The sequence below is a fragment of the Pteronotus mesoamericanus genome, unplaced genomic scaffold (assembly GCF_021234165.1).
Source record: "Pteronotus mesoamericanus isolate MK-2021 breed Mesoamerican mustached bat unplaced genomic scaffold, CSHL_Meso_final scaffold_85, whole genome shotgun sequence".
Taxonomy (NCBI): domain Eukaryota; kingdom Metazoa; phylum Chordata; class Mammalia; order Chiroptera; family Mormoopidae; genus Pteronotus; species Pteronotus mesoamericanus.
This window is the reverse complement of record NW_026555329.1, coordinates 34137653-34152633: the sequence shown is the minus strand read 5'-3', so window position 1 is coordinate 34152633 and position 14981 is coordinate 34137653. Positions and strand designations below refer to the sequence as shown.

Below are 14981 nucleotides of genomic sequence, written 5' to 3'. Positions count from 1 at the left end.
CTGACAAGCTCTCACATTACCAGCAAGTATGATTTAATGTTACATTTTCAAATATATTTTGATGAAATTCTGCAATACTGCTAAAGTTTTGGTCCTTCAAAAGTGTGACTGGATATTTAACAAACTCTCTGTTAATTTTATAATTTAATCTTAATTAGATATTTTTGGATAATATTAAGAGATAATGGGATAATGTTGACATGATCTTGAATTTTTGACTTGTTTAAAAGATGCTTTTGAGGCAGCTTCATGCTTATGCATCCCAGGTTATGCCACAGCTTGCTCAGTAGGACTGTCCTAACTGACCACTACAGACAAGCAGCCGGCATGCTGGACCCTCAAAGTATGGACCAAATAGTGATTCTATGAAAGAAGAAAGCTCAGGATAGCTATGTTGTTCAGATTAACTTTTAAGAGATTAACCTGTTAGAACAATAAGAACAATGTTGACTCTATGAAAATCCCTTGGTATCAGTACTAGGTCTTGCCATGGAGTGAAACATACCTTTAAAATGAGGTATTTTTTAGAAGTGATAGAACCTCACTGGTCAGTTGGATATTACTGAATCACTTAATACCTTAGGGTGTAAATATTCATTTTATTCCAAGTGTTCAGATTCTTTCATTAAGGGATTAATGCCAGTGTCATTTAACAGGATCTGCCCTGAGCTGATTGCTAATATTAATATCTAAAAATATTTTATTAGCTCCAAACATTAAGAGTGGGAACTTGGGAAGAAATATTTCCTTGGACACAGAGCCAGCCCTACAGAAACTTCTGAATCCTTTCTGATTCCTAACGTGAGGGCTTGCCAGCCCTTTTCATAGGCTCTGGAGTGTTCAAGGACCTAGAAACAAAGCATTTAAGGGCTTCTGAATTCAGATACTTCAACTCAACTCAGGACTTTACTGTCCTTCTAAATAAGCAAGTCAGTTATTAGGTAAGAGGCAAAAAAGATAATTTGAGAGGGAAAAGTACTATTTAGAATTTTTTTGAAGGGGGAGGCAGGGATAGAGGAATGAAAGTGAGATTCAATTTATCTAGATCAACAATTTGAACTACTTGCTCAGGTCAGCAGTTAGATCCTATTTCCCTGATCTGGATGGGCATTTTCTGCACTGCTCTTCATTGGTACCTGTCAGTTTGTCTGTCTGTCACTCTTGAGATTAATTCAAGGATAGCTCAGGTCATGCAATGACCACTCAGCACTTCCTTTTTTAAAAAAATTGTTCTATAACCTTACGTTTACTTATTTTTTAATTTTAAATTTATTTTTAATTGTGGTTCAGGTACAGTTGTCTTCATTTTCCCACCACCACTTTCCCTGACCCCCCCACCTGCCACCCTCAATCCTTCTGCACTTTCCACCCTGAACACGCCCAATCTCGTCTGATTTCTGAAGCTAAGCAGGGTCGGGCCTGGATAGTACTTGGATGGGAGACCAGCAGTTCCTTAGGAATGCTGTCAGTGGGGCCTTAACTGGGCGCCTGGGAAATAACACAATTAAAGACTTTTGAAGGAAATCTATGAATTAAAATGTACTTTAAAGCTTTCCTCAAAAATGTGTAGATACACAATATAAGTGTGAATTTTTTGAACGTCCCTAAATGCCAAGGAAATGTAATCACAGCATGAGCTAAAATTTATATTTTCATCTTTACACACTGAAGATCTGTTCTTGCCTGTTCCTTGGCCCCAATTACATGTCCTATAGGGACAGTGTGATACACAAGCAATTTTAGAAAATAATTGATAAATTACTGTGGACTCAAATGAACAGAAGACTACCAGTCAAATTACAAAAGTTCTAATATCATAGCGATGGCTGGATCTCCCAGCACACTCAGAGATGCCCCAAAAGGTCCTATATTTGCTATTTTAAACATTACTTAACTAAGGGAGCAAAAGAAAGAGCTCACACACATATGTCTTATGCTTAAATGCAGATATATGTCTAGATATCTATTGATAGCTAAATATATATATAGGTAGAATCAGAGAACTAATGTAGTCTTAAAAATAAGCACTGGCGTTTACAGTACATGGAAGAAGCAGAGAAAAGGTGAATCAAAATGTGAAACGCACCATACTCTGGGACCTGCCCCGTCCCGCGCTTCAGCAGCAGCCTCACTCTTCTTCCTCCAGACTTGATGAGTTCTATTGCTCTGGCGTGGGTCATGTCCCTCGTGCTCTCTCCATTGATTTCAATGATTTGATCTCCTACCTGTTAATTAAAGAGACATGAAGTCACCCACAGATGGTTCTCACGTTGCATTTCCAACAGGTTAGATAAGGATCATAGATTACCAGTTTCCCGAGAGCATCTAAATGATTTGGTTGCATCCTGCCTCTTATTAGAAGAAGCTAGTCCCTGGCTACGCCCTGGATCTGACCACCAAACTTAATTTACCTTTACAGAAATTACAATATCAGACCAGAGGTTGTGGTGATATGTCACTTATATTTGGCCAGTGTGGTAGAGACTATAAAGTATTTAACATTTTTTTTTTCAAAATTAGGGAATAGTTTTGACACCACTCTTTGAAATAACCTGGTACCTTTGCTTTGAAATAAGAATTAAATATTTTAAGGCCTTTTCATTTAATACAGTGCCAGATTTGGGCTCAGTGCGGTACCTAATTCAGCGGGTTGGATGGAATAAATGGGTTTTGGGCTTTTCTGTGGATTCTTATTATGCATCACTTAAATTTCCCTGGGTGCTATTGTGATATTGCCTTCTTTGTGAATAATGGTTGGCTGATATTCAAGTTTGATGATGAGTTTTCTGTCACAGTCCTTTGAATTAGAAATGAAATCCTCCATTCTCCACACATGACTAGTGCCCTTGCTAAATCTTTGCCACGCTCAGACCTGGTTGCCAGGACTGTTTGGTTAAATACCAATCCCTCTTGATTTGTCAGAAATGCCTGGGTTCCATAAGCAATTCCCATCTAAGACTTTGTGAGTAGATATTTGTGAGCTTTGATGTACCATGAGCGCATCATATAACTCCCACAGTGCCATTATCATCAGGAAACTTTGAATTGAAATATGTTTCATTTCAGTGCAAGTCACTTAAGACAAATTAGCCAGGAAAAGCACAATGAGTTGCTTTGCGAAAATGCTATTTTAATTTGGACCCTTAAATAAGGCAGTTCTCAGTCTAAACTCCACAATGCATACAGAATTGCAAATAAACTCTCTATAGGAGAGCATTATCAAGGTTGGTGCTGCAGGCTGGACAAGAAGAGGAACAAATCATTGCAATCACAATGGCAAGAGGGCACTAGTATAAGACCACTCCCCCCAAAAAGGTGGTGGTGGAGGGCGGGGAGAACAAATGCATATTTGCTGTAGCAAGGAAGCAACATCTTTACCTAAAGACAACTCCAGGGAAAAGGATTTTAGTACAAGGAAGGGAAAGACTTACCCCTTTGTATAGTGCTTGGTGGTCTTTGGAAATATGGTTTTTGGGCTGTGAAAGAGGTTGGCCTCAATGGCATGACTTTCGCATTCCACAGAAGAATTGCAAAAGACAGAACTAAATTAATTTGGTTTAGGGCCAATGTTTGCAAGGTTTTTTTTTTTTTTTCCTGGTCTCCTTTCCCATAAGGCAACAGGCACAGCCTAAAGTCAAGTAGCTTGCTAGTGGCCACAAATCCCAGCCAGAGGCAGATGGGACTAGTTATGTCTCTCCCAGCAGTCCCCACCCATGACTAAAACCTCATGGCACTGAATTAAATTATAGAAGTAAAACGAAAGTTCCAATGAAATTAAAACAGTGAGTCTTCCTTCTTAGCTGGACTCTCTTCTAAATTGGACTCACATATCTAATTGATTACGAAACATCTTCATCTTATGGCCAACAGGCACCTCCAACTCAATACCAGCGGACTGGGCTTCCCATCTTTCTCCAAAAGCAGTTTTTCTTCTTAATTCCCCAAAATGGTTCATACTACCACCAATCATCCAGGCCAGAAACCTAGGGGCTAAGCTGGGCACCTTATTTCCTCAACTTCTCTGCATCTGTCTCTGTTCTCAAATTTTATTCTATTGCTAATTTGCTCAGTTCAGCCCTTTAACTGGATTATTCCAATAATCTATTACCCTACCACTAATATCGTCTCATTGTCACCAGCCACTCTTCTAAGGGAAATCTTCCTATAAATGCATCAGGCCAACTGAGGCCTTTAGGGCCTTCGATATACCACCATTCTCTTTGCCTTCTCCTCCCCATGGCCTTGTGGTCTCCTAGGTGCAACGTCAGCCCAAGCATCTTCTTCTGAGAGATACCTTCCTAGGCCTTGTCTTATTCTAAAACAGAAGTGTCCAATCATCATCACAACACCCTACTCTGTTATTTCTGATACCTCATACAGAGTTATAATTCCCAGTCTTTCCTCCTAGACTTTGAGCTTTTTCACTCATCAAAAAATTTCTGAGTACCTATTATGCGCTAGACAGTCTACTGGGGAGATAAACTAAAGATAGTGATAAATGGTATAGTTTCTATTTACAAACAAGTCCTCAGTCTAGTTGGAGAGAAAGTGGGTAAATAAGGTAATTATTATTCAAACATATCTTTGCTATGACAGAGGTATTGCAAAGTGCTAATGGAACAGAAAGGAGGGGCATCAAACTCAGAATGGGTGGGGCTGGTAGTCAGGGAGAGCTTCCTGGAAATGGTAGCATTTCAGCTAAGTTTTGAAGTATCAGTAGGAATTCCCAGGTGAAGGACAAGGAACAGTATTCTAGGCAGAGAGAGCAGCCTATGCAAAGACCCTGAGATTCGAGAGCACAGTATATTTGGTGAAGAACTGTTAGTTTATTCCACCACTCAGGAGTTTTGGGCTTTATTTTAAAGGCAACAAGACACTGAAAATTTTAAACAGGAGTAACCTGACCAGGGAAGCGGAGTGCTATTTAGAAATCTCCCTGAGGGGACTTCTGGTCAAGATGGAGGCATAGGTAAACGTACTTTACCTCCTCACACAACCACAGAAAGAATTACAACTAGACCTCACAACAAATAACACCCAGAACTTTCAGAAAATTAAGCTGTATGGAAGTCTGACAACCAAGGATTTAATGAAGCCACATTCATCCAGATTGGTAGGAGGGGGTGGAGATGGGCAGAGGCACAGAGATGTGGTGTGGCGCTGAGAGGCAGCAGTGGCAGAACAGGTGGTCCCACACTTACGTATGGTGGATAAAAACCAGGGGGCATATATTGGGGGCAAGTGATCCAAGCTCCAGGCCAGACCACACAGACCAGGGTTCCAGTGCCAGGGAGATAAATCCCCATAACTTCTGGCTATAAAATCCAATGAGGGTTGGGGCAGCAGCAGAAACTGATGGATTTTCAGGAGACTCCACTTAAAGGGCCTGCACAGACTTAAAATGTATGCAGACCCACCCACTCTGGGATTCAGCATCAGGGCAAGAGCAGGAAGGGCACGAGTCACACAGGGCAAGTGCTGGGAAAACCTCCAAAAGCCAGGCAGTGGCATTGTCGCCTCTCCGAACCCTCCCACAACACAAAGTGGTGAAGTGGGTTGCCCTATATATTAGCAATTACCTAAGGCTCCACCCCACAAAATTTACATGTGTCTTTTCTACAATAGGCCATGCTACTAAGATACAGAGTCAAAGAAGCTCTACCTAATACACAGAAACAAATACAGGGAGGCTGCTAAGTTGAGGAGACAAAGAAATATGACCCAAATAAAAGAACAGACCAAAACCCCAGAAAAAGAACTAAACTAAATGGAGATAACCAACCTATCAGATGCAGAGCTCAAAACACTGGTGATTAGGATGCTCAAAAAAAACAAAAAACACTCAGGAAGAAATGAAGTTTACACTAAGTGAACTAAATAAAAATCTACTGGGAACCAACAGTGGAGGGGATGAAGCTGGGATTCAAATCAATGATTTGGAACATAAGGAAGAAATAAGCATTCAGCCAGAACAGCAAGAAGAAAAAAGAACTGGAAAAAGAAAAAAAGATAGCATAAGAAGCTTCTGGGGCATCTCCAATGTATTAACATCTAAATCATAGGGGTGCCAGAAGGAGAAGAGGAAGAGCAAGAAATTAAAAACTTATTTGAAAAAATAATGAAAGAAAACCTCCCTAATTTAATGAAGGAAATAGACATACAAGTCCAGGAAGCACAGAGAATCCCAAAGAGAACCACACCAAGACACATCATAATTAGAATGCCAATGATTAATGATAAAGAGAATATTAAAAGCAGCAAGAGAAAAGCTTTGTTACCTACAAAGGAGTTCCCATAAGACTATCAGCTGATTTCTCAGAATAAACTCCGCAGGTAAGAAGGGACTGGCAAGAAGTGTTCAAAGTGATGAAAAGCAGGGAACTACAACCTAGATTACTCTATCCAGCAAAACTATCATTTAGAATGGAAGGATAGGTCAAGTGCTTCCCAGACAAGGTGAAGTTAAAGGATTCCATCATCACCAAGCCATTATTACATGAAATGATCAAGGGACTTATTTAAGAGAAAGAAGAAGATCAAAACTATGAACATTAAAATGTCAACAAATTCACAACTATCAACAACTGAATCTAAAAGGAAACAAGCTGGACTCATGGACAAAACCAAAGGGGAAGAGCTGAGGGAGGGAAGGAGGGAGGGGGCAAGGGAAAGTGGTGGTGGATAGGCAGAGACAAATGTACTTGAAAAAATAAGTAAATTTAAAAAAATGTAAAAAAAAACAGTAAAAAAAAAATAAAAGTAAATACATAAAATCTTTAAAAAAAATAAAAGGAAACGAGCTAAGCAAACAACTAGGACAGGAAGAGAATCATAGATATTGAGATCATTTGGAGGGGAATGTGGGAGAATGGAGGAAAAGGTACAGGGATTAAGAAGCATAATTGGGGAGAAAAAAGATGGCGGAGGAGTGAATGGGAATCATGCGGACCTTCTCCCAAGATCAAACTGGAATTGTGACTAAATAGTGGAGAAATCACCTGGAAAACAATGGAACGATAGAGGGAGAGGAGCCTTGGAGCTGCGTACAGACAGTGGAATCAACGTTCACACATCCAAATGGGTGAGAAGAAGTGGTGGAGACCTGAGAGGGTGGGCTGGGTGCCCATGGGCACCAGCACCAGAGGGACATTGAAATGGCCAGTTAGAGCCCCCTGAGAAGAACAGGGTCTGAACCATAAACAGGGACCCCTAGACTACAGCAGCTGAAACCAGGAAAACACACAGACAAAATGCAACCCTGAAAAGCTCAGGGGCGCTCTCTGCCAGAGACAGGTGGCTGGAGATGCAAAGAGACATTTAAAGGGCCAATGCAAAAATTTGCAGCGGCAGCCACCTACCTTGATCTCTGGGTAGAGGTGGTAGCAGAGTGGGCCGGTGCCTGGGAAAAGACTGGTGAGGAAAACTTTGTGAAGAGAACTGAGACGGTGGCTGGCGGAGCCTGGGTCATAACTCACCTCCCACTCTACAGTTACCATCTCGCTCAGGCATAAGTGAATTAATAAACCTGCCTTTTGCGTACTCCGCACACAGCTTGTGGGCATGTGAGTTGGGGGCTGAGTGCAGACTGGTTGGAAGAAATAGAGGATCCCTGGCCAAAGGGGTCACAGAACTGCCCAGAGGCCCTGAGGAGAGACTGGAGACAGAGGTGTTGGGGAAAGAATGGGAGGAGGAACCGGGGAGTCCTGACTCCTTCCCCTTTCCATAGGCTCCATTATTCGTGGGCAGGCCATGCCCCCAAAGAGCCAAAAGCGGGAAGGCACACAATAGACGGCCCCAAACCGCCCAGTGCAGGGGTGTACTCCTGAGCGGCTGGCGAGGGCGTGCGGGGCCAGCGAGGGCATGTGCGAACCGACACACACGGGGCTGGTGAGGGCTCAGGCTGGCCAGTCCCTGCCCCGCCTGCGAGGGTGCGCTTGGACCTGCAACCACGTGGGCCGGTGCATGCAGAACGGTCCGCAGATAGAGTGGATCCCTGGCTGAAGGGGTCACAGAGCTGCTCAGACACCCTCGAGGAGAGACAGAAGACAGAGGCGTTCAGGGGTCCCAGTGCTGACTCTTCCCCAGCCCACATTCTCCATCATGCTCCGGTGGACTACTCCCCTGAGTGACAGTAGCATATAAGGGGATGATAGTCCCACCATCAGGAGGCACTGCTCCGCCCTGTGGTGCCTAAGCCTGACAGATGAGGACAGAGTGACTAGATTGACATTCACAAGAGACAGACACAGACAGTAGATTCCTGGAAGGCTCAAACAAATGGCCCAAGGTCAGATAGGGTCAACAACAGACATCATCAGAGGCAGACCGAGAAAGAAAAGTAAAGAAAAAAACAAATAAATAAAAAGACCCACCTACTACCACAGAAGTTTAATCCACAAAGTCAGGAAATCTAGACAGATCAACTGAAGCAGAAGCCAAAAAAAAAAAAAAAAAAAAAAAGACTCACAAAAATGGGAAGAAAAAGAAGTTCCCTCCCAAATGAGGGGAAAGGAGGAATCATGACAGAGAAGGCTAAATAAAACAGAGGCAAGAGAACTATCAGACATCGAATTCAAAACAAAGGCTCTAAAGAAGCTCAATGAGCTCAGCCAGCTCAAAGATAACTATGAGAAACTGCAGAGAAACTATCAGGAACTTATGGCAAACTATATCAACCTTGAAAAGGACATAGAAACCATCAAGAAGACACAAGAAGATATGAAAAATACCATTTCTGAATTGAAGAACACAGTAGAAGGAATCAAAAGCAGGCTGGATGAAGCAGGGGACTGAATCAGTGAGCTGGAGGGCAAGATAGAAAAAAGCTCCCAGAAAGAACAAGAAATGGAAAAAAGTCTCAAAAGGAATGAAGAGGCATTTAGGGAAATGCAGGACAACCTGAAACGCAATAATATCTGCATGATAGGGATACCAGAAGGAGAAGAAGAGGAGCAAGGGATAGAGAACCTCTTTGAAAAAGTAATGATGGAAAAATTCCCCAATTTGAGGAGAGAAAAGGTCTCATGGGTCCAGGAAGCACAGAGGGCCCCAATCAAGAGGAACCCAGTGAGGCCCACTCCAAGAAACATTATTATTAAAGTGGCAAATATCAAAGACAAAGGAAGAATCCTCAAGGCAGCAAGGGAGAAACAGGTAGTAACATACAAGGGAGCCCCGATATGGCTAGCAGCTCACTTCTCAACAGAAACGCTACAAGCCAGAAGGGAATGGCAACAAATATTCCAAGTAATGAAAAGCAAGGGCCTACAGCCAAGGCTGGTCTACCCAGCAAGGCTCTCAATTAAGATAGAAGGGGAAATAAGGAGTTTCCCAGACAAAAGAAGGCTAAAAGAATACATCTCTACCAAACCAGCACTACAAGATATGCTAAAGGGACTGGTTTATGAAGATGAAGAAAAAGAGCGAGAAAGAGAAAAACACAGGTACAAAGAGAAAAAATGAATAAGTTTCTATCAGTAATAACTCTCAATGTAAATGGACTAAATGCCCCAATCAAAAGACACAGTGTAGCTGAATGGATAAGAAAATATGACACACACATATGCTGCCTACAAGAGACCCACCTCAGAGCAAAAGACCTACACAGATTGAAAGTAAAGGGATGGAAAAAAATAATCCAAGAAAATGGGCAAGAAAAGAAAGCAGGGGTAGCAAAACTTATGTCAGATAAAATAGATTTCAAAACAAAGGCCATAAAAAGAGATCCAGAGGGACACTTTATAATACTTAAAGGATGAATCCATCAAGAAGACATAAACATTGTAAACTTATATGCACCCAACATAGGAGAAGTCAAATATATAAGGAAAACCTTGGATGACTTCAAAAAAGATATAGACAGAAACACACTGATAGTAGGAAATTTTAACACCCCACTGTCAAAAATGGACAGATCTTCCAGACAAAACATCAACAAGGATATTGTGGAACTGAATGATGCGCGGAATCAAATGGATTTAACTGACATATATAGAACCTTACATCTCAAAGAAGCAAAATACACATTCTTTTCAAATGCTCATGGAAGTTTTTCAAAGATAGATCACATGATAGGACACAAAGCAAACCTCAGCAAATTCAGGAAAATTGAAATAATACCAAGCTTTTTCTCGGACCACAAGGGATTGAAACTGGAAATCAACCTCAAAGAGAAACTTCAAAAACTTGCAAACTCATGGAGACTGAACAGTAGACTATTAAACAATGAATGGGTCAATAATGAGATAAGAGAAGAAATCAAAAAGTTTCTGGAAACAAATGAAAATGAACAGACAATAGTCCAAAACCTATGGGACACAGCAAAGGCAGTCCTGAGAGGAAAGTTCATAGCAATACAGGCCTATCTAAAAAAGACAGACACATTTCAAATAAAAGACCTAACACTACAACTTCAAGAACTGGAGAATCAACAACAAACAAATTCCAGAGCAAGTAGAAGGAAGGAAATAGTCCAGATCAGAGCAGAACTGAATGACATAGGGATGAAAAGAACAATTCAAAGGATCAACCAATCCAGGAGTTGGTTCTTTGAAAAGATAAATAAAATCGACAAGCCTTTAAGCAGACTCATCAAGAAAAAAAAGGAGAGGACCCAAATAAATAATATCAGAAATGAAAGAGGAGAAATAACAACTGATACCACAGAAATACAAAAGATTGTCAGAAATTACTATGAACAATTATATGCCAAGAAATTTGAAAACCTTAATGAAATGGACAAATTTCTAGAAAAGTATAATCTCCCAACACTGAAGGAGGAAGAAGCAGAAAGCTTGAACAGACCGATAACAGCCGGGGAAATTGAAGCAGTAATCAAGAAACTCCCGGCACAGAAAAGGCCAGGCCCGGATGGTTTCACAGGAGAATTTTACAAAAACACTTAAGGAAGAGTTTTAAGGAAAAAAACTACTCAACCTAATAATAGTCCTTCACAGACTATTCCAAAAAATCCAAGATGAAGGAGACTCCTAGATTCTTTTTATGAGGCCAGCATCACCCTAATCCAAAAACCAGATAAAGACTCTACAAAGAAAGAAAACTACAGGCCAATTTCGCTGATGAACATAGATGCTAAAATCCTCGACAAAATATTGGCAAACCACATCCAGCAATACATCAAAAAGATTATGCACCATGATCAGGTGGGATACATTCCAGGGATGCAGGATGGTTCAATATACGCAAATCAATACACGTAATACATCACATAAATAAAGGAAAAGACAAAAACCACATGATCATCTCGATAGATGCAGAAAAAGCATTCCATAAGGTACAGCACCCATTTATGATCAAAACACTCAGCAAAATGGGAATAAATGGGGCATTCCTCACCATAATAAAGGCCATTATGAAAAATCTACAGCCAACATCATACTCAGCGGGCAAAAACTAAAAGCTTTTTCACTAAAACCGGGAACACAACAAGGATGTCCGCTTTCACCATTTCTATTCAACATAGTATTGGAAGTCCTAGCCACAGTGGTCAGACAAGAAAAAGAAATAAAAGGCATCCAAATAGGAAAGGAGGAAGTAAAGCTATCCTTGTTTGTAGATGACATGATAGTGTACATAGAAAACCCTGTAGACTCTACCAAAAAACTCCTTAACCTAATAAGTGAATTTGGCAAAACAGCAGGATACAAAGTCAATATTCAGAAATCAAAGGCATTTTTGTACACCAGGAATGAAATAGAAGAAGAAGAAATCAGGAAAAAAAAAAACCATTCGACATAGCAAGAAGAAAAATAAAGTACCTAGGAAGAAATTTAACCAAGGAGGTAAAAGACCTGTACACAGAAAACTATACAACATTGAAGAAAGAAATTAAGGAAGACACAAATAAATGGAAGCATATACCGTGTTCATGGATTGGAATAATTAATAATCATCAAAATGTCCATACTACCCAAAGCAATTTATTGATTCAATGCAATCCCTATTAAAATACGAATGATATATTTCACAGAAATAGAACAGACATTTCAAAAATTATATGGAACCATAAATGACCCTGAAGAGCCACAGCAATTTTGAGAAAGAAAAACAAAGCAGCAGGGATCGCAATACTGGACGTCCAACTGTATTACAAAGCCACCATACTCAAAACAATCTGGTACTGGCAAAAGAATAAACACATAGACCAGTGGAATAGAACAGAAATCCCAGAAATAAGCCCAGGTCTATATGGGCAACTAATATTTGACAAAGGGGGCAGAAGCATAAAGTGGAGTAAAAATAGCCTCTTCAAGAAATGGTGTTGGGAGAGCTGGATGGCTACATGCAAAAAATTGAAATTGGATCATCAGCTGACACTATACACAAAAATAAACTCAATACGGATAAAAGACTTAAATATAAGTCACAACACCTAAAAAGTCCTAGAGGAGAACATTGGCAGGAAACTCTCAGATATCCCATGCAGCAATTTTTTCACTGATATGTCTCCTAAAGCAAGGGACATAAAGGAAAGAATAAACAAGTGGGACCTCATCAAAATAAGAAGCTTCTGCACAGCTAAAGAAAACATCAGCAAAATGAAAAGGAAGCCAACCATATGGGAAAGTATATTTGCTAATGATACATCAGGTAGAGGTTTGATCTCCAAAATGTATAAAGAATTCACTTTACTCCACTCCAAGGAGACAAATGATCCAATCATAAATGGGCAAAGGACCTGGGCAGACACTTTTCCAAGGAAGAGATACAGAGGGTCCAGAGTCATATGAAAGGATGCTCAGCATCACTAGCCATCAGAGAAATGCAGATCAAAACCACAGTGAGATACCACCTCACACCAGTCAGAATGCAGATCAACAAGCAACAGGTACTGGCAGGGCTATGGGGAAAAGGGAACACTAGTACACTGTTGGTGGGAATGCAGACTGGTGCAGCCATTGTGGAAAGCAATGTGGAATTTCCTCCAAAAGCTGAAAATGGAACTGCCTTTTGATCCAGTGATTCCCCTGCTCGGACTATACCCTAAGAACACCAAAACGCCAATACAAAAGAACCTATGCACCCCAATGTTCATAGCAGCACAATTTACAATAGCCAAGTGTTGGAAGCAACCTAAATGCCCATCAGTAGATGGTTGGACCAAAAAATTATGGTACATTTACACAATGGAATAGTACACAGCAGAAAGGAAAAAAGAACTACTACACTTCATGACAGCATGGATGGAAGTAGAGAGCATTATGCTAAGTGAAATAAGCCAGGGGGTGAAAGACAAATACCATATGATCTCACCTATAAGTGGAACCTAACCAATAAAACAAAGATGCAAGGAAAATAAGACCAGCAACACTGAAAAAAAAAAGAAAAGAAACCAACAGAGACAAGACTGAAGGAGGGAGGGATGGGCGGCAAAAAGGAAGGGAAGAGGCAAGTCAAGGAACATATAGCAAGGACTCATGGACAAACCCAAAGTGGGGAAGGATTGAGGGAGGGAGAGCGGGGAGAGAGGCAGGGGAAAGTTGTGAGGGGTAGGCGGAGACAAATGTATTTGAAAAAAATAAATAAATGAAAAGAAAAAAGAAGCATAATTGGAGGGTACAAAATAGACAGGGTCATGTTAAGAACAGTTTAGGAAATAAAGAAGCCAAAGAACTTATATGAATGACCCATGGACATGAACTAAGGGGCGATTGCTGTAGGAAATGGGGGTACCAGGAGGAGGTATAATCAATAAAAGTGATTTATATTCAATAGATATATTAAAAAAATAAATCTCCTAGACAGTAGTAAGAGTGAATTAGAGAAACAGTGGGAGACCAAAGAAGGTCTCTGAAGTCATGAGGTTATCGCATTGCCTATCCAAGTGAGAAATTGGGAGGCCGTGGAGAAGGAGATAAGGGGGCAAATTGGGGCAGGGACTGATTCCCATTTAACTATGTACCTTGCTTCGGTGCACCATACATATTTGTCAGTGAATGAAACATTTCCACAAGGCTCATCTAGAGGACCATGGGACAAGGGATTATAAGCAATTTGACCCAAAAATTAAGCTCTGACGATCACAACACCTGAGGACACTTTTGTCTCAAGACTGAGTTTTCTATAAGAACCATGTGGAAGGTGAAAGGTGAAAGGAATCTCATGGTGTGGCAGAAATAGTCACATCATTTGTACTCTGGTCACATACATTAGTATGGCAAGACTTAGGGAATCTGATGTTTTCATTCTCTTGTATGTTTATTTTCCCTTTTCCCTACTAAGAGCTCCTGAGAAATAAGGGAGAAATATTAGCATGGCAGAGCGAGTGGTGGGTTGGAAGACTGTGGAGGAGGCTGAGAAGCAGTGGGGCCCAAAAGACGCACGGGGGCTGGGCTGACATCGCCTGCGTGGGAATTTCAGGGGCGGGGCCCTGGAAGGAGTTGGGGATGTTATTTTTATAGTTCCAAGGAGCCTGAGCTGACCCCTTAGTGTGGCAATTTGCCATAATCTCAGCTTTCCATGAAGGGGCCCCTCAGAGGAAGAAGAGAACAACTCTGGTCGAATGCTGGTTGAATTGAGGGTCCTTAACTGCTTGTCTAAGACTTTTAGTCACTCCTGAGGCCCCTCCCTGTTCCAGGGTGCCAGGATAGGTAGTTTGCTGATTTCCTTTGTCACTGGGAACAATGGGAGTTTGAGAATAGATCTTAATAAATTCAGAAAAATGATTTTTTTTTTGAGAGGGCGATAGCCAAGTAATGAGATAGAAATATGCCACTATTAAGGAGCCTGACTTTCACAAGGTGTTCTGGGCATACTGCATAAATGGGCCAACTCTTTTGGACCTACTGTCAATAGTAACAAACTCAGTGCAGGTCTGGCCTGAAGACTCCTATCTCTCCTTGTAAAATGGTGTAAATTGTAAAAAGGCTTGATTTTCATTTTTATTGCAATATCAGTATTTTGTATAGTCATTGTAAATAAAACTTTGAAAATAAATTTGGGATGTGATTCTTTCCCTTTTC

At 40.9% G+C, this 14981-nt stretch overlaps 1 protein-coding gene across 1 annotated transcript in view; it reads right to left on the bottom strand.

The window, feature by feature from the left end:
- MAGI2 (membrane associated guanylate kinase, WW and PDZ domain containing 2) overlaps window positions 1-14981 on the bottom strand; it is a 1404484-nt gene that overhangs the window by 49493 nt on the left and 1340010 nt on the right. Inside the window, exon 21 of the mRNA XM_054563833.1 lies at window positions 2087-2225. Coding sequence (XP_054419808.1) covers window positions 2087-2225 — 139 coding nt within the window. The remainder of the gene's footprint in view (window positions 1-2086; window positions 2226-14981) is intronic.